General features: G+C 40.5%; 2 protein-coding genes across 27 annotated transcripts in view; one reads left to right on the forward strand and one right to left on the reverse strand.

Annotated features, from left to right (window-relative positions):
* Positions 1-7688, reverse strand: part of ZEB1 (zinc finger E-box binding homeobox 1) — a 155266-nt gene extending 147578 nt beyond the window's left edge. The window contains exon 1 of one of the 2 annotated variants that reach the window (XM_055146855.1): positions 7609-7688. In XM_055146855.1, the coding sequence (XP_055002830.1) occupies positions 7609-7666 (58 nt within the window). In that variant the 5' untranslated portion in view covers positions 7667-7688. Of the gene's footprint in view, positions 1-4784; positions 4985-7608 lie in introns of those variants that run through there. The other variant, XM_055146854.1, reaches the window with a different exon arrangement.
* LOC129406992 (uncharacterized) overlaps positions 6234-22977 on the forward strand; it is a 153702-nt gene continuing 136958 nt past the window's right edge. For 20 of the 25 annotated variants that reach the window (XR_008631403.1, XR_008631404.1, XR_008631402.1 and 17 more), the window contains exon 1: positions 7032-7388. Coding sequence is in view for 4 of the 25 variants with exons in the window: in XM_055146856.1 (XP_055002831.1) it covers positions 6255-6518 (264 nt within the window). In the remaining 21 variants the exon portion in view is untranslated. Of the gene's footprint in view, positions 6519-7031; positions 7389-22977 lie in introns of those variants that run through there. The other 5 variants (XR_008631406.1, XM_055146856.1, XM_055146859.1 and 2 more) reach the window with 1 other exon arrangement.

The raw sequence follows: 22977 nt of genomic DNA on the forward strand, positions 1-22977 counted from the left end.
AGAAGTTCTGTTCCTAGTGAAAGTCATCAGATGACTGACATTAGGGGAAATATAATACACATGGAATTCTGTGAAGTCAGTAGGAACTAGAAAAAAAACTGGACACGAAAAGGGAAATCCAGATGGGACTACAAGGAAATAAAGACATGATCAACCTTCCTTATAAAGAAAGAAATATGAAAACAACCACGAGATTCCTGGAGCCAGAGGGAAAGAACAGTGGGTAAGGTATATGCATTGTATGCAGCCGATACAAATTCTACCCTGGCACCCAATATGGTCCCCTGAGCACTACCAGAAGTGATCCCTGAGTGCAGCACCAAGAGTAAGTCTGGAGAACCGCTAGGTATGGCCCAAAAAGTGAAAAAAAAAAAGAGAATAAGTTTTTATCAACAAAACAGTTACAACTCTCAGCATTTAAAAACACCAAAAGAGGGGCTGGAGCGATAGCACAGCGGGTAGGGTGTTTGCCTTGCACTCGGCCGACCCAGGTTCGATTCCCAACATCCCATATGGTCACCTGAGCACCGCCCGGGGTAATTCCTGAGTGCAGAGCCAGGAGTAACCCTTGTGCATTGCCGGGTGTGACCCCAAAAAGAAAAAAAAAAACCACCAAAAGAGCATCTCATTAGAAATGTGGCTTAAATGGGTAGACATGACTTTTAAGAATAAGGAAAATAAGATTATATGTTTGGAATCATGAACAGAAAGTAATTAGACAATTGTGGTGTTGCATTTACCAAAAAGAAAACTAAGTTCCAATATGTAAAAGGTCTAAAAAAGCTAAAATTAAAAAATTTTAAATACTTAAACTTTCCTATTCCATCTTTTAAAAAAGACTGCAACATTCTCTGAACACATTAGGAAAAATTGCCCATAATCTTACACTTCTCTTGCACTTTCATTAATATTAAATATAGACAGGAACGTGGGGATGATGGAAGGGTGTGGGAATTAAAGAGGTCATAAAACAAATTATTAATAATTCCCGTCATATGTGATGCTATTTCAAAAAAATGCTGAGTTTTCCTCAGGTTGCCATAGTTTACACTTCAAAGTCCATTTATCAATCTCTCAACGTATCAACTTGAATGAGGAGAAATATGTAATAGACAACTGATGCCCATGTAAATAAGTTATAAGTATTAAATAACAGAAAGATGATTGAATACATGAGAAAAACAGCATCCTAGAGAATAAAAAAATTAGGACTCTAATGATGTTTCATAGCTAACAAGTATAAACTTGGGCTTGACTTTTCATGCTCTTCCTTTTGGAATCTTTCAACTTACACTAAGTGAAGTATTCAAGAGCAGACTATAATCAAATCAGTGTAGCTCTACATACTTTGCCTGATAATATTATGAAGCTAATTTAAATTGATAAACAGCATTTAAATAGTATATTGCCTTATTTCCCCGAAATCCCATTTCAGATTTAAGAAGGAATTCTAGGACAAGGGAGAGAGTCCAAAGGGCCAGACATACCTGGCACGAATGGGCCTGACATCTACCGGTGTAGCCACTGTGGCTCCTATCACCAGTTCAAACCTAACCTGGCCCCTGGGTCCTGCAACAAAGAAGTACAGCCCACTTCCATCCATCACAGTGGAAACCTAGAGACAAATTCACATAACACCAAAAGCTCATACTCAGCAAAGCTTAATTTCTAAGAATAAAAGTTTTATTTGTATTTTTGGGAATACGATTCTCAAAATACTGTAAAATTCAAGTGGAAGTCTATTGACTTTAGCAACAGGTGAAATTAATTTTAACAGGCAGTAGTACAGAACTTTTAGACTACATTTTTATAATTCTACTTTTAACCTACACCTAGTTCAATGATCACTTAGTAAAAGTGTTTTAAAAAGCATAACTTTCCTAATCAGGATACCTTTTTAGTTTAAATATTTTTAATTTCTTTCAACAATGAGCTTTTAGTTTATATCTAAAGAAATTAATATATAATCATATAATAAATAGATAAATCAATCTTTTCAACCCTAGATTTTATCAAGTCTTCTTTGCATATTAACGCATTATGTGCTTCCACTCTCTGCCTGATTTTTCTTCTCTTCTACTGCAATTCAACACAGATAGTTAAGAGTATTTAACACTAATTCCACATAATATTGCATCTGTGTTTACATCTGGCAACAGACACATGCTTAGAAATGATTTATATGGGGCAAGGAAAAAAGGGAAACAAAAATGAGAAATAATTATGCTGTATTTTGTTTATTTTGGTTTAGGGGCCACACCTGGAGGTGCTCAGCGCTTACTCCTAACTCTGCCCTTAGGCATCACTCCTGCAGGCTTGGAAGACCACATGATGTGGCAGGAATGGAACCTGAGTCAGTTGCATGCAAGGCAAGAGCCCTACCCACTGTACTATCTCTCCAGCCCCTATGTGTATTCTAAAAATATTTTAAATTTGGTATATTTCCTCACTGTGTACGTCAAAGCTTCTAAAACTGAAAAACGTAAGACAGAACATTTCAAGATTACTGAATACCAGAAGAAAAAAGTTCTAAAACAATAATTTCACATTTTATATACGGGTCACTACAACCCGTATATAAAATGTGAAAGACGCTTTCAATTTGTAAAATAATGTAAGCTGTACTTTTCGAGGCAATTTTCTATGTCACTGCTTTGTCATAAAGTTCATAAGTTCAATAAAAGAAGTGAATCACACCTATTCATGACTGAGCTCTAAGGACAAGGATAACAAAACTTCAAGAAACATCTGTCAAAAATGTGAAACCACATTTATTTATACACACAAAACTGAAGAACCATGATACCTTAAAATATAAACTTCACACGTGGATTCCTGATAACTGTGGTTATTCCAACTTAATTCAAGATAAACAGTATTACCAAAGCATTACAGAGTGCTGCTGGTATATTTAAAGGTGCAGTATTAAGAATTAGAGAAATAACTACTTCTACATTTGACCAAATGAAAGGCCTTCAGAAATTTACATTTATATTAAAACACTTACATAAACACAAACTATAGACATAACTAAGTTCACTCATGCAATTTATATGAAAGTGACAAGACTATTAAATAAAATACTTTTAATATCTTAGTACAATTATTATAGGCTCTTCATTGCAATTAAAACCACAGAAACATTCTTTAACATACAAATCTGTAAGCTTAAAATAAATATACTGCCTGATTTTTTATTTTTAGTCAGGAGAAAAAGATACAGGATACAATTTAAAAATCATTAATCATCTAGTTATTTCTGGTTAATGCCTTCTTTAATAGGTGTCCACAAACCCAGGTAAAGATGAAGTTTACACTAGTTGTAGGAAATTAATTAGACAATATTGCCAATCAGTTAATTACAACTTTTGCTATATTTAACCATTTAAATTTTTAAGCATGTCTAATCACTCCTTTTCAGGGATCTTACTATGAATAGAAAAGCAGGTTTAAAATATATATGTGTGTAATAAATACAGGTCAATCATTATATATTCTTCAAACCTAACCACATAAAATGAAAATCTGACCTAAAACAAGACTAAATTGATAGCAATACAGATTTCAAGATTTTAAAATTAAAAAAACTGTTCACAGGTTAGAATATTTCTACTTCTTCTGAGAAGACTAGAAAATACTTACACCTAATTTACCCAAAGTGATTAGTTTTAAAATAACAGCAAGAGTGTTATTCTAATCTACAAAGAGATCCCAATCAATAGGAGATAGAGACTTATAGGGTATTATTACACAAATTACCATTTTTTGTTAGCATCCTCTACTGGTGGCTTCTAAAGACAGCAAGTGAAAATGGTGCAAATGATAGAAACCTATGTACCTGCTATTCCATTTAAATTGAATTAATCAGTATGTGGTCATTATTAGCTAGAGTACCTTCCCCCACCACAAACTAAGAAAATCACAAGTTGGAAAAGACTTTTAAAAAAAAAGCTTTGCATTAAAAATTGTAAAAACAAATCAAAGTAATTCTAATGTCATTTCTTTATAGATGACTAACATCTTTACCATACATTAAGTTAACCCACAGGGTTTGGTTTTGTGGTTTGCCAAACACTGCTCAATTGGTTTACCCCTGTCAGGTTACCTTACTTTGAGTCTACCATTAATATTACACTCTGCGGATATACTCCAGAAAGGAAATTAAAATGTTTTATTGGAGTCTCCGCAGTAAAATTTTATTTTAGAATGAACAAAATATTTATACATAAATTAAAGCATAAAGTGTCTCTAAATCTATTTCACACTGAATACATCATTTACTCCTTCATTAATAAGATTTAAGTTAACATTTTCCCCCAAGCATTTCTCTCCAATAAACTGCAACTTAAATGATTGCGTAGCTAAGAAACATTAACCAGCACCTATCCTGGCGTTTCACAACACAACAGCATAGAACTTCATTTTTAATTTGCAAATTATAAGGCTTAATCAAATTGCTTGGCGTAATGAACAGCCACGGATAAAAGGCCATCTGAGAACAAAAAGAAATACAAGGACAGAGCCCAAAGTGACGAAAATGGAAGATACCTGTAGTAATACTGTGCTATCTTAAACACCTTTTGTTTTCTGGGAGTAATGCATACCGCAGACAAGACATTTTGTGCTAACCAGCCCCAAATCTGTTTTTCCGATATTAAACACAAAGGAAAACACTGACAGCAAGCAAGCGTGGTAAATAAATCCCTCCCTTGAGAATGAAAGCAGCAGACAGGAGGGGGCTGACATACATGCGGGAGAAAACTAAACACCATCTTTTTTTCTACCTGCACAAGTTGCCATTTGCTGCAGCGATGGAGAATCTCCTTTTCCTGTTGATGCCAAGTACCTTTCAGGATAGCTTTCTCCCCCGTAAGTCATCTGTTGATATGCCTTTATGAGTTAAATGTTCATATCACAGGATCTTTAGGAGAAAAATCCATTCTTCCCCGTTCAGGTAAACATGTTTACAGCAGCTGCACAGACACTGGGTGGTTCAGACTCACATGTCACACACATGTCGTCAGCAACAAGAAAAGCCCCTTTCTCTGGCGATGAACATTTTAAATAAGGTAACCAGCGAACTGCTCGTTCAGAACCAACTTACCTTTCATAAAGCCACATCAGCAACAGCGGCAACAGCCTCAATTTGGAACACATTATTTGAGGCTAAAACAGGAAATTAAATCGCAATAGCCTGTGCTCTCCGTTCCGATCTCTAGCAACTCATCTCCCCACAATGAGGGCAGCAAATATGAGTTATCAATCACAACTAATAGAAGTCTTCAAAATGCAAACGTTTATTTGAAGAACTAAAAATCATTCATGAAAGCAAGGATTTTTTTTTTAATGTCGGCTCAGATGCATGCAAAAACAATACGTTTATGGGTGGGAAAGAAACATCTTAAAACAGCTGAACAATTTTTTCGGATCTGCTCCTAGACAGGAAATCCCACACAAAAATCTAAAATTGCCAGGAAAGGTTACAAAACCTCGCGTTTCGCAGAAGGGAGAAAGGAGCCGAGGCGCGGGGGTGTGTGTACGTGGGGGGTGGGGGGGAGTGTGTGTGTGTGTGTGTGTGTGTGTGTGTGTGCGCGCGCGCGCGGGTGGGTGGGGGGGAGGGGGGCACTAGAGTTTTTCTGCACGTATTTCCTCATTTTCTGGACAACACGGCAATCTCGTCCCAGGCGCGTTTATTTTCCCTCCTCGGGTAGAAAATGAAATGAAATAAACTCGCTTTTAAAAAAAAATAACGCAGGGACCCCCCCAAAAGCGTTCCCGGGTCCGAAATGTCCGTGTAATTCCTTATATAGACTCGGCTGCAGCCGGCGGCAGGGCCGTTGCCGCCCATTATTATACAAACAGGTACCCGGGCGGGCGCGCGGGCGGGGGCACCGCTCCCAGCTCCAGCCGCCCCCGGGCGGACAAGTCTCGCCCCTCTCGCCACAGGAACTGTCCAGACAATAACAATCAGCAGACATTTCGCTGCTGAATAAGAGCGAGAGGGAGCACCGACTCGTGCACCGACACCCCCCCACCCCACCCTGGGCCACACACCCCACCCCACCCCCTCGACCCGCGAGATCTGCAGAAATACAATCAACTTACAACGTCTCTCCAAACTGGGAAAAGGCGACTGTGCAAGCACCGCCACATGTTCGGCTTTTCCCTCGCCCTGGCGGGGTCCCGACCCCGCCACCCCCACCCCACCCACCGTCACTGCCACCACCTCTCGCTCACATGATGATCTTATCGTTATGATTTTATTATTATTACTAGTATTAACGCGCCGAGGAGGATGTGCGTGTGTCTGTGTGCACGGACGTCTGTCTTTCCCCAGCACCTCGGCACGCATCCATAAAACCCCGCCGCTGCAGCGGGAGCTGCAGACCTGCGCGTCCGTCCGCCGGTCCGTGCGTCCGTGTGCCTGTCCCCCTTCCCCCACCCTCCTTCCACCCGAGACCCAGAGCGCCATCCCTGCTCCATTATCCGCCTTTCAGCGCTCCGTGCGTCCGGCCCAGGTAACAACTTCCCCCAGAAAACCAAAAGAGAGAAGCGGAGAGAGGCGGGCGCGCGGCACCCCATCCCGGCGCGGGGAGAGAGGAGAGAGGCGGGGGTGGGGAGGTGAGAGGGGGGGATCTGTCTGTGGTGCTTCCCGGCCTCTCCGACCAGGTAACAACTCCACAAACACACCGGCCGCCATCCACACGTCTCCCAGCGCCGCCCGTGGGTGCCCCGTCTGGCCCGCCGCGCTCCCCGGCGGGGCTCGGCGGCGGCGCCCGGAGGCCAGGTGCCCGGGGCGCGGTGGCCCGGCGCGGCGCCGGGGGAGGAGGGGCACTTAGGGACCAGCGCCCGGGCGCTGCTCTAACCCCGATGCCGCCGGGAGCGCGCCTCGCCCGCCGGTCCCAACTTTACCGCGGCCGGCCCCGAGCCCCGTCCGCCCGCCGGCGCGCCCCGCCGGCGCCCGCGCACACGCGCGCACGGACGACACGCCGCCCGCGGCCGCCGAGTCCCGCCGCGCGCCCGCCCGGCCCGCCCGGCCCGCAGCGCGGGGCCCGAGCGGCGGCGCTCGGCCCGGCGGGGTCGCGGCGCGCGCGGAAGCCACTTTGCACGGCCGGCGCAGGGGCGCAAGTTAGTTCCCCCGGCTCCCGGGGGCCTCCGCGGTGCGGGAGAATAACGCGGACGGAGAGGAGGGGGAGAGGGGAGGCGCCCGAGAGGCCCAAGAGTGGGGAAAAGTGCGGAAAGAAGCAACAGCCGCTCCACCCGGGACCCAAAAAGTGGCCGGCCGGATCCCGGCCGCCCGCCCGGCGCCGGGGATGCGGCGGCGGCGGCAGCTAACGGTCCAGGGAGGCGGCAGGGGCGGCAGGAGCCGCTAGGCGGAGAGAGACCAGGTAAGAGACATAACGGTTCAGGGAGAGCGAGCGGCCGCGGCGCGGTCGGGCAGCCGGCAGCGGAGGGGGGCAGAGAGCACTACTTTCTACTTTCCCACTCCACTTTGCCCGTCCCTGCCCCGGCCGCCCCCGGCCCGGCTCGCCCCCCTCGCCCCCGGGGGCGCTCCGGCTGCCCGGCTCCCCCTGACTCCGCCGCTCCCCGGTCCCCTCCGCCACTCACCGTTATTGCGCCGCGGGTTCGCCTGCTTTCTGCGCTTACACCTGGGGCCATCCGCCATGATCCTCTCGCTTGTGTCTAAATGCTCGAGTCACCTCCTCCCCCTCCCTCCCCCTTCCCCCCCACCCCTCCGCCTCCTCCCCTCCCCCCTCCCCACCGCACCTGGTTTACGACACTCGCGGCTTTACGACATCACCTTCCTTACACCTAGAGCTGCGCGCTCTACGGCCGGAACCTTGTTGCTAGGGAGAGGACGGTTTGCGGCAACCGTAGAAGTCGCTGGAGTTTGAATTGAGGGGGGGAACGAGGGAAAAGTTTCCCTCAGGTGTCCCGGCGGCGGGGGAGGGGCGCGACGGGGACCCGCCGGGGTGGAGGACGTGGGCACAAGGGGCCGCGGGCATTTCGCGGCGGGAAAGGTAACGTCCGAGGCCCGGCGGCGTTTGGCTTCTGCCCGGGCCACACCCGCCGCGGCTGCGGGGGGGAGGGGGGGACACGACACGGACTGGTCTGGCTCGTTCCCTCGCGAACCCGGTGCCCTGCGAGCCGCCCCCCTGCTCCCCCCTCCCCGCCCGAGTGTCCGGAGCAACCTGTCCCGCCTCTGCGCCTCTAGGCTGGGCCGCGTTGGGGGACGCAGCGCACCCTGGAGCCCCGGGGAGGGCTGGTGCCCAGGGCTCCCCCGGGGAGTTCCCGGCGCTGGGGGGTGGGGGGTGCACTGTGGTCGGGCGGCGTGAAGGACGGGTGGGCGAGTCCGGCCTCTGACGGCGACGACACGCGGCGTCACGAGGGAGGCTACCTGACCCTCCCAGACTCCGATGCACGGTCCCCTGCCACCAGCAGCAGCGCGACGTGCGACGGGCAGGGAGGTGACTTCAGCGACGCAGAGCTCGGGAAAGGCCCGAAGTTCCGCTTGCCGGCTACCTCGGCATGAGTAAGAGCCACACGGCCCGGCTCACTTCCTCCCGGGGCGCCGGCCTCACCTGCTGTCACCTCGCTCCCGGCCCGCCCCACCCCCAGCCCCTGCCCCCGCCGCTCGCTGCCCTCCCTGGGACGAGCTGGGCCCGGGACTGGGGCTGGGGGGCGGGGCGGGGCGCGCGGGCAGAGTTACGGTATTAGCCAGCCCTGATTTTGCCACCCTCCAAAGAGGGCTCCTGCCGCTAGGTCCGACGCACTTGAAGGCAAAGACGCAGGGCTGACACACTCGTAGTCTTTGAGACTGATCGATCGCAGATCTCTATCTCCCAGGCCTTGACAATGGGGACACGTTTGGGAAGTGGTGGTGGAGGGGATCTGGAGGAGGTGGTCACTGATAGACCGGGAACTTAAGCTAGTATGGATTAGGCTGTCCCCTCTCCTCCGCCTCCCATCAAAGATGAGTAGGAAATGCCTCTGGGATCAGCTTAGTGGGGGGAATCAGCTGGACTGGAATTCACGTACTTTGGTTATACATCCACCACGCAAGGATTACTGATAAATTCCCGAGAAAGCGGGACCCTGGCATATTAGAGTACACGCAGTATCGCAAGACGCCCAGCACGAGGCACTCAGAAGGTGCTCACCAAGTTTATCATGCCCATCATTTTCCCATAGCTATGGAAGAATTCTTGATTCTATTGACATTGTTGTTTGCCCACCAGGAAAGAAATGGATTTATTAATAATCTTTTCATTCCTTTCAGCTGAAATAAATTTACAGCTTGATTTTAGTAAAGTTAGAAAGTTTAACCCTGAGAGGAAAATTTTCTCTCCCACATTTGCTTTGGCATTTTGGCTTTCATTTTGAGAAGTGAATGCATTATTTATTGTTGCATAAAACGTAAATATCCTTTGCTGTGTGTTATGTAACATTATTCTTTAATGCTCATTTTAAAAATTAGGTAATCCTGGCTTTCCTCAGCATCATGGTAACTGAACTTGGACATATCAGAACCAGAACGGTATTTTGCTTAGTTCTAGTGCATTTTCGAAACGGTTTCTTTCCAAATTGGGTTGAAGTCCTTTGCTAGCAATCTGCCTGCCTTCCACCCCTCTCCTTCCTCCATTTTCAAAAGTTATCCCAGCTACCCAAATTTCCAGTCCAAAGCACATGGTTTAAACACTCTTAGAAAATAACAACCCAGGCCTTTTCTTTTAGAAATGCTTGTCCTGAATGTCCCTTACTAAGCATCCTTTCAGTGTTTATCCTCATCTTGAAATCACCAAGACAAAGGAATAAACCTAGTCCTAGTTATTCTTTTCATATTTCATTAGTTGCTTGTCCAGATCGCTTGGGCCAGACTTAATGCTTTTTTTTTTTAATCGCTTCTCGGCCTTTTGGCTAAGATCAAGTGCAGACTTAATACTTTTTTTTTCCTCTGGTTTTTTCACTTGTATTCTCAGCACCTAGCAGAGTATCTTAGATATAGTAGATACTTAGCAAGTGAATATTCCTTAAATAATGTTGATTATTTCTGAATGTTTTCTTCAATTTAATGTAAGGAATGGTTGATATGAGAAATGGGATACCCATTTTTTGCATTCATATCCTACCTTATTTTTTTTAGCAACTTGGCTGAGATTTTCAGTCTCCTTGATACTTTCCCTTGAATGAGTAAATTTGCATGGGAAATAATGACATTTTTAATACAAAATATTGTAAAATCCTGTCATTGTTTATATCTTTTAATTGAATATTTGATTAATAAACTTTGATGTTCTAGAAATTACTGAAATCTAGAATGGAAGGAAGAAAGCCAAAACTAAATTTCAGAATTACTGCTACAAACCTGCTCAGTGATACTTAGGACTTGCTTCTGGCCATTCTCAGAGATACAGGTACCGTATGCAGTAGTGGGAATTGAATCCTAGTTAACAGTCTGCAAGGCGAGTACTTTACCTGTTGTACTATCTCTCTGACCCTAAATCATTTCGCTTCGGTTTTTGGCCCATATTCAGAGATGTTCAGCAATTACTCCTGTCTCTGTGTTTGAGACACTGCTTAAGTAAGCAGTGCCTCTTGGGATTAACCTGGGTTTGAGTTCATGCAGAGCAAGCACCTTAACCTATATGCTATCTCCATGACCCACTTATATCTTAAATGCAGCTAAAAAGTTGTGGGGAGCTGTTTGGTTTTTTTTGGGGGGGACCACACCCAACAGTTCTCAAGGCTTACTCCAGGCTCTGCACTCAGAAATCACTCCTAGTGAGCTTGGGGGACTGTATGGAATGCTGGGGATCCAGCCCTGGTTGGCTGTATGCAAGGCAAGCATCTTACCCTCTGTACTATCACCTCAGTCCCTAAAGAATTGGGAATTCTTAGAATTAATTTATAAGCTACCTATGGCATATCTGATATGCCAAAAACAGTAACAAGTCTCACAATGGAGATGTTACTGGTGCCCACTTGAGCAAATTGATGAACAACGGGACCTACAGTGCTACAGTTTATAATGCTGATAAGAGTTCAGGGATTTGGAGATAGCTCAAAGGGCTAGAGATAAGCTTTGCATGCTGGAGCCCTGGGTTTGATTTTTGAACAAAAATCAAACAGGGCCCCTGGGTACAATCAGGATTGCTCCTTTAGCATGAAACCTGGGGTAGCACTTATAGCGCTATGGGTATGGGTCCATCTCCACAAAATTTAAGGAGTTTAATATGTGTCCTGTATTTTGGAAGCTATAAAAAGCTTTAGTGCCATCATACAGTATATTCAATATATACCTTATTTTTAACATCAATAAAATGTTTATACTCTACTTCCAGTGAGCAGTGGCATTGCCTATTCTGAAGCAAAAGTAGTTTGCTGAAGTTAAATTGCTGTGCTCCTCCAAATTTATAGGAAAAATGTAAATTTGTGTTTTCTAAGTTGTTTTTTATACATTATGTGTGCACTACTGTATGTGTTCCTTGTAAAATAGTGTTAGGATAAAATTTGACATAAAATTAAGCTAAGAATACGGATTTCCACATCAAGTATGTGATTTTTGATCCCACTTTCTGAATATTCTTGTGATATATTTTGATGTGAGTTTTCTACATCCTATCAAAATTTCAAGTCGGTTACTTCTGTAGATATATAATACACCATTAGTTAATCTAATCACATTAACATGCACTTTTAATCTTGGAACTTTACAAAAATTATTCTATGTACAGCATTCACAAAATCACAGAATTCAGCAGTCCACTGAAGTTGCTCATCATCCCTAGGCTCAATAGTGACTTGGCTTTGTATTTCACAGTGAAGCAAGAGGACAATAGTGATTTCGCTGATTAAGCAGATTCTCCAAATGGTAAGGAAGGAAATAGGACTATAGGGTAATGCATAACCAACAGTTGCTTTTAGAATCCACACCAACTTTTCTAATAAAGCCTCACAGGAGATAATAAAATAGGGGCATATGTCTTCAAATCTTTATGTAATTTTGTTATATTGCACAAAATGGTTTTCTTTCTCTGGGGAAGGTGACTCCTATTTTTAATGTGTCAATAAAATTCTAGCATGTGAGGCTTTTTTATGGGGGGGGGCAGTTTTTCAGGAATATGTTCCATATAGAGAGATGTAAGTATAGGAAGTGTTCATAAACATCCCAAAATTAATCTTTTCCACAGAGGTTTCAAAAGCTGCCTCTACCAAAGGTATTTTATATTTATGTCACTTAAGAGCATTGAAAGGGGGACCAGAGCGATAGTACACTGTCTAAGATATTTGCCTTGCATGTGACTGACCTGGGTTCAATTATTGGCACCGAGTTTGGTCCCCCAAGCCCCGTCAGAAGTGATTCTTGAAGGCACTTTTTTTCTATAGTTAACAGTGTAGGTGATATCTAACAATAGTAGGTCATTGGTACTAGGCAACATATTTTGAACTTGATTGAAGATATTGACCATGATACCAAGGATCTGGTTGTCTGGTTTTTACTGTATAGATATATATGCACACTTATATGTATGCATACACACAAACACTTATTTTCTCTGGTATATTGACCTTACTTTGGCCATTGACTAGTTCTAATACATAGTGTGACTATCTCTGAATGCTTTCTGTGTTCCACACATTCCAATTCAGTAATTATCACTGTTAAGGTTTTTGAGTTTATGTACCTAAAATATTTGCAGTCACTTAACAAGTTTTAGATGTTGCATCATTGTGTCAGACTCACACTAAATAGCAATAAGAAATATTCTGTATTTACTTATATCCAATTTAGTATCCTTGATGACAACCTTCTTATTCTTTTATCCCGTGTCTTTCCTCCCTGGCTAACCTGTTTACATAAACGGATCATATAATAGGAGTTTCTTTGTTGTTGCTTGCTGGGTATCAAGCCTCACACTGATGCATGTCTTCTTCCACTGAGCTGCTTTCCAGTCTACTTTACTTTTCATTCATTCTTCCATCCTTCATTTTACTCAGATCTGGCAAATCTTTGTTTGGATCATTTCTTTTTGAGTTGGAGGCTTCATAAAATTCTTTACCTTTTCACATTTTCCTTGTTATCCCCTCAAAGTCCATTCTCTGCCTTTTCATGCTTTGAGAGTTTTTGCTGTGGACCACACCATCCAGAGCTCCTTTGCCCTCTGGTACCTATTTTGTTTCAGACAATTTGGAGGTATTGGCAAATGATCAGAGGAAGGAAAGAGAGAGGTCAGGGTATTTATTTCACCTTCCCCCACGCTGCCTCCTGCTTGTCTGTGGCTTTTGGCATTAGCTTTATTCCTCTACCTAAAGCCATTTTCTAGTCAGACAACCCTGTCCCAGGGCTATGGGTCTTAGAAAGTGCCAAAAACTATTACTTCATTACATTTCTTCAGGCCTATGAATAAAATGGTTTCCTCCTGTTGCAAATCCTGTGTGTGTCATCCTTTATTGGTTTCTTTAAACCTTGCCCACCCCTTAATAAATAGTATCTTCATCTAACCTTATCTAACCAATTAACAGCATTGAGTACTTGCCAGGGAACCATAGGAGAGATATCTAAAGTAAGTATAGCTTTTTATTTCTTATGAGCTAAGAATACTGTTTCAATTCATTGCAACACTAAAGTTTGAATGTGATACTAATATATTATTCTTCGACAATGTACGAACTCATATGTTAACGTGCATTGATGAAACATCTGACAAATACTTAGGAATGTGCTAGTAGCGTATGTTTCTTCCCTTTCTTAATAAGAGAGGTTTTCATTTTTACTGCATATAGATGCCTTAATGTTTATTGTTTGTATCTAGTTACTCCAATGTGAGCTAATGAAATATAAGTGAAAGTGATGCATTGAAGAAGTTCTTCAAAAGGAGATGTAGAATACCTTTCTTTCCATTCTTTTTGTTGGTTGGAATTATACCTACTGTTAGAGATGTGTATGTCTAGAAAATCAGAGCAACAATAATGAAGATTTCTGAGTCCTTTGCACTATGGAATGCCTAACAAGTCTTGGAACTTTTTACCTCCAGATCTCTTTTGTAGAGATATTGACTTAAATATTCTTCAAGAGACCATTATCTTAAGTATTCTATGATGTGAAGGGCTAAATCCTGTTAGATATATGTGGATGGTCTTCTCTTTCTGTTGTAAGAATTTTATCACAAACTTAATGGATTAAAATACACAAATCTTGCAGTTCTGGAAATCAAGTCCAAAATGAGTCTCATCAGGCTAAAACTAAGAATTCTTTCAGGATTAAGTTCCTTCAGCAGACTGTAAAAGAGAATAGTTTCCTTGCTTATTACATCTACTAGTGGTTACTCATATTCCTTGGCTTTTAAGCCTCTTCCCCTGTTTTCAAAGTCAGCAACATTAGACAGAGACCTTATGCTTCCAGATGATTCTTTTTCTGCCTCCTTCAATTCATAAGGGCCCTTGGTATTTAATATTTTTCATCTAGATAATCAATATTTTTCCCATTTTCAGGGTTAGTTTAATAGCAATCTTGGTTCCACCTGTAAATTTAAAATAATTTGTTATGTAACTTAAAATATTCTTGGTTCTGGATATTAGTGCATTGATATTTTTGATGGTCACTATCCTATATACCAAAGTATATATAAGCTTAAAGTCTCATGATTGAGAAATGTATTTTTATTTGTTTATATTTATTTTGTTCATTTTTTGTAGTCATCTTTGCAACATGATTGGTCATTATTTTAATATGATATTTAGTATTGTGCCAAATAGAAGTTTTAATAATTATTCACTTATATCTTTATTTAATATTGTTGAACATTTTATGTAACAGATATTTCAGGAGGCTATAAATACAGTTCTTGTTGTCAAGATGTTTACAGGTTTCTGTAAGAAACATTGATAAGCACTTTTATTCTAATGGGAATTTATAAAATAGTGCAGGTTCCAGAATAGTATGGTTTTCTTCAACATTGTTTTATTATATAAATGATGAGGGAGAAAAGTCCTGGTTGAGATTGAATATAAAGAAGACTGCTTCATGAGCGGAGGAGAGAAGGCAGATGGAATAGAGAAGGGATCACTAAGAAAATGATGGCTGGAGGAATCAGTCGAGATGGAAGATGCATGCCGAAAATGCCGATAATGGACCAAACATGATGACCTCTCAGTGTCTATGTTGCAAGCCATAATGCTCAAAAGTAGAGTGTGGGGAATATTGTCTGCCATGGAGGCAGGGGGAGGGTGGGAAAAGGAGGTATACCGGGGAAATTGGTGGTGGGAAATGTGTGCTGGTGGAGGGATGGGTGTTTGATCATTGTGTGATTGTAACCCAAACATGGAAGCTTGTAACTATCTTACGGTAATTCAATAAAATTTTCAAAAGAAAGAAGTGTTTGAAAACCTGGTTTTGTTATATATTTTTAATACCAGTTGACATTAAGTACTTGCCCAGGTACCGTAAGAGAGACATCTAAACTAACCTGAGTCAAGAAAATCTTTCTTGAGAGGAAAGATTTGTCATGAGAACAGAAAGGGGGTGTGAAGAGTTTTAAATACAGAAGTTACTGCACATTCAAGTTTCTCCAAATGAAATATTGTACTGGGCAGGGACTTCAAATCTAATAGCATGAAAGCATAGAATAAAAAGAGTCCATACTCCAGATGGGGCTGTCTAAGTCAGTAAGTAGGAACCAGTTCACAAGAAGGTGATAACAAATAGAGCAATTAAAACTGTTATTAAATCTTAAGCAATAGCGCATAAATTGTATTAGTAACCTATAGTTTCAGGTTCTATGTTTTTGTATTTGTCCTTAAAACTAATTCTGCACTAGAATGTGGCAGGCCCTCAGTCATAATTAGCATTACAGGTCTCCAGAGCATCTTTTTTTTTTTGTTTTGTTTTGTTTTGTTTTTGGGTCACACCCGGCAATGCACAGGGGTTACTCCTGGCTCTTCACTCAGGAATTACCACTGGCGGTGCTCAGGGGACCATATGGGATGCTGGGATTAGAACCCGGGTCGGCCGCGTGCAAGGCAAACGCCCTACCCGCTGTGCTATCACTCCAGCCCCCTCTCCAGAGCATCTTTAAGAGATGATGTTTGTTTCCACTATTATGTTTACTATAGTTTTACACACAATATATAACATTCTTCCCATTCAGAGCCTGTTATCCTCCAAATTGCATTTGTCTATGGAGGTATATTAATATTCTTTACCCCAAAATTGCCTCTAATGTCAAGAATTTGGAGGAATTACAGCATCTCTTATCATCAGAGAAATCCAAATCAACACAACAATGAGATACCATCTCACTCCAGTGAGAATGGCACATATCAAAAATAGTAGGAATAATCTGTTGGCAGGGATATGATGAAAATTAAACTCTTGTCCACTGCAAGTGAGAATGTTTTCTGGTACAACCCCTGTGTAAAACTGTATAAAGAGTTCTCAATAAACTTAGAATTGAACTGCCATATTACCCAGAAATTCCACTCTTGGAAATCCACTCAGGAAATCCATCCTCAGGAAATAAAAACACTCTCTCTAAAGGACATATGCACACCATTATTCATTGCTGCACTCAGTAAAATAGCTAATATTTGGAATCAACTTATGTGTCCAATGACAGATGAACGTATTATGAAGATGTGGTAAATATGCACAATGGAATACTATGCAGCTGCAAGAAACAATGAAATCATGCAGTTTCCTGCAACATGGAACTGAAAAATGTATTGAGTGAAGTAAACTAGAAGACAAACGCAGGATATCACTCATTTGTAGAATATAGAATACTGGATGAGAAAAATGTAAAAAGGGGGAAATTAAATCATCCTTGAGCATAGAGAGAAGACAGAGAAGGAAAGAAATCAAGGGGGAAAGATGAGAACAAGAAGTAATGGGTTAACAGGCACCACGGCTTCAGTTATTCTAGTGATATGAGTGAGGGGTATAACCATGTATACAAAACACAGATCCAACAGAACTGAAAACCTGAGATCCTAGTGGCAACCACTGAAATGTAATGTGCCTGTCAAGTTGACTGGCAGGGGGTGGAGTGGGGGTTGGGATGGGAGGGAAGTTGAAACTGGTGGAGGGATTGGTATTTAATTATTGTATGCCTGAAATGCAGCTATCAATAACTTTGTAAATCACAGCTCTTTAATAATAATGTTTAAAATTGGAATTATATAGCTAGCCCTACCTAACTAGTAATTACATACTTCAGATTACTTTTGAAGTAATATCACTGTTATAGCATTTTATTTCTATTTGATTTATGTCTGCCCTTCCACCGGGTCTGAAATTTCATCTTTACATTTCTATTGTTGCTATGTCAGGGATCATACTCTGCAATGCTGGCAGACACTGGGGTCAAACACAGGGCCTCATATATGCTGGACGTGTAATAAAACACTTGAGTCGCATCCCTGACCTGTCATTTTTTAAAAATTCCGATACTGAAAGCAATGCCTATCTAATGGGAAGGACACTCAGTAATTAAGGAAAAGGGGGTAAATTCCTGTCATTTGTGAATCATTCTGACACAGCTAATATTTGAAGAATAAATAAGATTGTATATGTGAAGTATATTACATGGTGCCTGCATATGTTCATTAGTGTTAGGTAATGCAACGAAAACATTGCCAGGCAAAGTTCAGTCAGAAGGAACCTATCCATTAATACTCCTATATAATGCCTTTCTGTTTAAGGCTACAGGGTAAGATCATTTTTACTCCTGAAAAGGCCACCACACATACATAGATGGAATGATTCTGAGGGCAAAAAAAGATGTGTTGAGTTAGTTGGAATATTTGCTATATTGTTGAGATATACCCTCATCTTGTGCTGTTTAAATCCTAGCTTCTTAAATCCTGGGTGGGGTCACATGATTGTGGGTTGTGAAAAATTTTGCAGCAGTAGAACATTTCTGAACAAAAACTACCAAAAATTAATTCAGAATGAACCACACAAAGGAATCCGAAGTGTTCCTTGCCCTTGTTGTATTTCTCAAGTGAAAGGAGTTGTAAGTGAAGAAAGTCTAAGAAAACCCAGATATCTATTTTCTAAGGAGACATGTATACAATAAAGGTACTACAGTGAGATTATGTGGCTTATGACACTTTTTAAATATTCAAGTTAAAGGTTAAAGTTAAAGATTAAAAAGGCGATATATGTAATTGTCATAGTTTTGTCTTTGGTTTGAATATAATGAATGATGAAACTGGCCCAAACAAAAAAGAAAGGAATTATAATGAGGTGAAAGGTGTTTATTTCTCATAGAATATGAAGGTAGATAAACATTCACATTTCAGAATGATTGGTTGAAATACCATGCCTTTCCATTTCTTACCCTTGTATCTCTGCATTTATTTTCTTTTGTTTTGTGGCTTACCATTATGTATGAAGGTGGTATCAACTCAGAAGAAGATGAGGAGGAACTTGAAAATATATAAAAATATAATTTCATATTTAAGAGAATCATATACATGAAAATTAATATTATGTTTTCATTTAAACTTCTCAGGTGTACCCTAGTTTACTAATCAGTACATATTATTGATCATTTAAATACCAGGTTTTATTTGCTTTTTAAGCAGTGAAGACTTTTTTTACAGTTTTTATAGAACATATGAACATTTTAAATCGAACATACATGAATGTGGAATATATTCCATATTGGATTAAATTAAAACTTTTTTCAGGAGCTGGAGTGATAGCACAGCAGGTAGGGGGTTTGCCTTGCACACGGCCAATCAAGGTTCGATTCCCAGCCCAGCATCTCATATGGTCCTCTGAGCACTGCCAGGGGTAATTCCTGAGTGCAGAGCCAGGAGTGACCCCTGTGCATCATCAGGTGTGACCCAAAAAGAAAACAAAAAACTTTTTTCAGCTCTGAATCTTCAGACTTCTTCAAGCTCTTTCATAGCTATTGTGTGTATTTATTTAACATGGCCTTATTAGTGAAGTAAAAGTCGGTATTTATTTTTAAATTAAACTTGTTAATTTTTAATTTTCTAATAAAAATTAGGTAAGTTTGTAATTCTTGCTTGTTCTTCAGACAGCTAACTTCAAAGATATCTCTTGTATACTAGCAAAGGCTATAATATTGAAATATTTTCTTTTCTTTCCCCCCCTTAAAAATTATTAAAACACTGTGATTTATAAAGTCATTCATAGTTGAGGTTTTTTAATTTATTTTTTTTATTGAATCACCATGTGGAAAGTTACAAAGCTTTCAGGTTTAAGTCTCAGTTATACAGTGCTCGAACACCCATCCCTTCACCAGTGCACATATTCCATCACCAAGAATATCTCCTCCCCACCCCCATCCCCAGCCCCCCACCCCGCCTGTGTAACTGATAAATTTCACTTTGCTTTGATTACATTCAATATTTCAACAAAAAACTCACTACTATTGTTTGGAGTTTTAGACATAAAACATAAAACTTATAGTTGAGTTTTAGACATAAAATATTGCAGCACTGATCCCACCAGATTTAAACCTCCCTCCACTAATGTTCCCAGGTTCCCTCCCATCTCCCTCCCCTGCACCCCAACAGCCTACCCTTTTGATAGGAACCTCTTTAAGTTTGGTTGTTAATGCTTGGGTCTCTTGATTCTAGTGTTGTTGACTCTGTTTTGGATGTTTGGCTCTATCATTCCTTAACACCACCTTTACAGTTGAATCCCCTGACCTTCTGCTCTCCTGTCCCTTTCTTCTCATCTGGCTTTTTTCCCTCTCCCTCCACACTTTGTTTCCTTCTCTGCCTTGTACTCTGGGGCCAAGACTTGGAATTTTTTAAATATTCTTGGCTATCAAATATATTGGAAAGTACTCTTAAGGCAATATCTAGAATCACTATGCAATCATTTTAAAATAATGAAGCAGAACTCTCAAAGTGTAAAGTCAGATTAAAACTAAAGTCAGATAAGAAGACAAGGTAAAGAACAGCTATGTATAGTTTGTATACATGCACATGCAAATAATTTCACACAAATACAAACATGAAGATATTCATAGGTTGTCTTGGAAGACATATGAAGACAAGGTAAAGAAGAGCTCTGTATAGTTTGTATACATGCACATGCAAATAATTCCATACAAAGGCAAACATGAAGAGATTCATAGATTGTCTTGGAAGGCACTCTATGCATCAAGGTTATGTTTGCCTCTAGGGAAAGGTGATACAGAAGAGCAGGGGAGGTTTTTTGGTACTGAATGAAAATCTTTGTGCTTTACAAATTTTGAGCATGAATACATTCAAGAAATGTATGATAATTTTTAATAATGGATACAAAGGGTGAAGTCATGCTAAAATATTTTATTTGTGATATTTCCAGAAATATTTTATTACTGGTTGTAATAAACCAGAGACACTTCAATGCTCAAAATTGTGACAAATTAATCGCATTTAAAACTATGTGATTTTCAACACCTAATCAGAGAGAGAGAACAAAAGGGAATACCCTGCCATAGTGGCAGTGTGGGGTGGGGGGAGACGGGACTGGGGAGGGGGGGAGTGATGTTGGGTTTACTGGTGGTGGAGAATGGGCACTGGTGAAGGGATGGGTTATCAAACTTTGTAAGGGAGAAACATGAGCACAAAAATGTATAAATCTGTAACTGTACCCTCACGTTGACTCACTAATTAAAAATAAACTATTAATTAAAAAAATCAAAAAGAGAAAAGAAAAAAAGAAAGGAAAAAAGAAAAAAAATAAATAAATAAAACTATGTGATTTTAAGTCTGTCAGTTCTCAGCCCTGCTAAATGGGCTGACAAAATTATAATCTATGTTAGCTACTATTTTTACTTTGATCTGTATCTAAAACATGCAATTCTGGCTAATTTTATGTTTCCTCTGACTTTCCATGTAAGTTCTTCATCTTAGGTGGCTATTCTTGCTCTCCTCTTTCAACAAAGAGAGCACTTAAGGAATAAACAGGTTTAATATTAGCAAAAGAATAAAAGATTGAATAGAACGAGATTTTCTACTTTGAGAGTTTTTAAAATGAACTGTCTTGTTTTATGACCAGTTTTTGTCTCTGAAATTAGCCACCTAGATTTTGATGGTGTTCTATTGATGTTAAAGCAAATGAATTTGATTACATTTTTTTTCTAGATTGCATTCTGAAGTGTTTCTGCTGATCAAAGAAATGCACACAAGAAAGATAATCATTCTTTTGTTTCTTCAATAGTCTTATATTATTTCTGTGTAAGTTTAGATAATTGTGTTGCTTTACCTTTAGAGCTGATATTGTGGTTATAGGTAAATTTATTCCTTCCTAAAGAAGTATATAAAGACACCACAATATTGAATCAATGTTATCATCTTTTGCTATCATAACTATAGATATTTTATGTGATTGTACAATTTAGTTGTTTACATTGAATTAAGTACTGTCATTAAGTATGTTTTCTCTTAAGTAGCTCAGCTTATTTTCATATCACCTATTTGACCAGAGACTTTTGATTGGTAAAGTCTCTGCTATATCACTGTTTTTAAAATAATTCATAATGTGAAAATATTTCCTGGTAGGTATTTTCATTACCTAACTTAGATATTTATAGTAAATGGCAAAACAACATGATTACCAAGCTTCAAATATTCAGTATAACCTTTATAAATAGCTGAAATGGTTAGCAGAAGAATTTACTCAGATATTGTCTGCTAAAAGATTATTATAAAGCATTGATTATATAAAAATCTATAATTTGTTTCTTGAGACAATTGAATAAATTGATTATAGTTTTTCCATTTTATTTTCTGTGCCAGTACAAGTCACTGTAAATCAGGAAAATGAATTTTTCCTTTATTACATAATTTACTCAATTTTTATCTTCCCTTGAACTCACTTTCTCCAGACTTTCTCTAGGCTGTATACATTAATCAGACCTCTAAAATCCACATTGGGTTGTTAATGTTATATTTAAAGAATGTCCTTGTTGCATCTGCTCCCCTTCCGTTGATAAGCAGCATCCAACTGACAAGCTTCTGATGCAAAGAGTTTGAAAACCCATTAGGTAGAAAATCATCCTCTGAATAATTCAAAATAAATTGAAACCTTTTCTTATATATAACATTGTAGTTCCATTCATTTTTACATTTCTCCTTTGTATAGCCTTTGAAAACATAGATCAGTGATAGAGCAGCAAAAGACATCTTGATGCCAAATAGGAAAGAAGGGCTTAGAAGATGCTTTGCACCTCTTAATTTCCAGGCCACTTGATAGCAGATACAGTTCATTACACAGGAAAATTGCTTGATCTTGGGAAAAGAGGGTGCTGGAGGTGAGGGAAAATGAGTTAGCCACCAACACAGTTCACCTTGCAATTCAATCATTTAGATCTAACTAGAGAATGATTGCTGCCAGGTACCAGATAAAGAATGAAAGCTTCTTTCCACAATGAAATGGTAAAGCTAGTGTATCTATGTTTTTATATTCTCAAATTACAAAGAAGCAAAAGGAAAGAACATCCTATAGATGTCCTGTGTACAGTTAGAAATTGTAATAGGGATATCTTTCTGTAAAACACTCATAGCCCACTATCATATGGTTTTATTTGGATTTTGTTAGAGCACAAAATAGTAGTTTCTGATTCATATGGAGAGAAACAGATCCAGAGAGGATGTGGTCATACAATTCATATAGTCTGGGACTGACACCCAGCTCTGCTTACAAAACTCAAATAATTTCTGTTGTACTCAATAAACTTAAAATCATGTCTCCAGCTAAATAAAGATCTGAACGCATAGGAAAGTTAGCATTCAGAAAAATAATTTTGTACAGAAATACTGGAGTGTTTATATTTTTGTCTGAAAAAAAATTGTAATTCTGTGCTATCTCGTCTATAGTTGAATTTCATTGTGGACACAAAATATTTCTTCCAACTGGAGTGATAGCACAGTGGGTAGGGCGTTTGCCTTACATGCCACTGACCTGGGTTCGATTTCTCCATCCCTCTCCAAGAGCACAACAAGCTA

This window comes from Sorex araneus, chromosome 9 (genome assembly GCF_027595985.1).
Source record: "Sorex araneus isolate mSorAra2 chromosome 9, mSorAra2.pri, whole genome shotgun sequence".
Taxonomy (NCBI): Eukaryota; Metazoa; Chordata; class Mammalia; order Eulipotyphla; family Soricidae; genus Sorex; species Sorex araneus.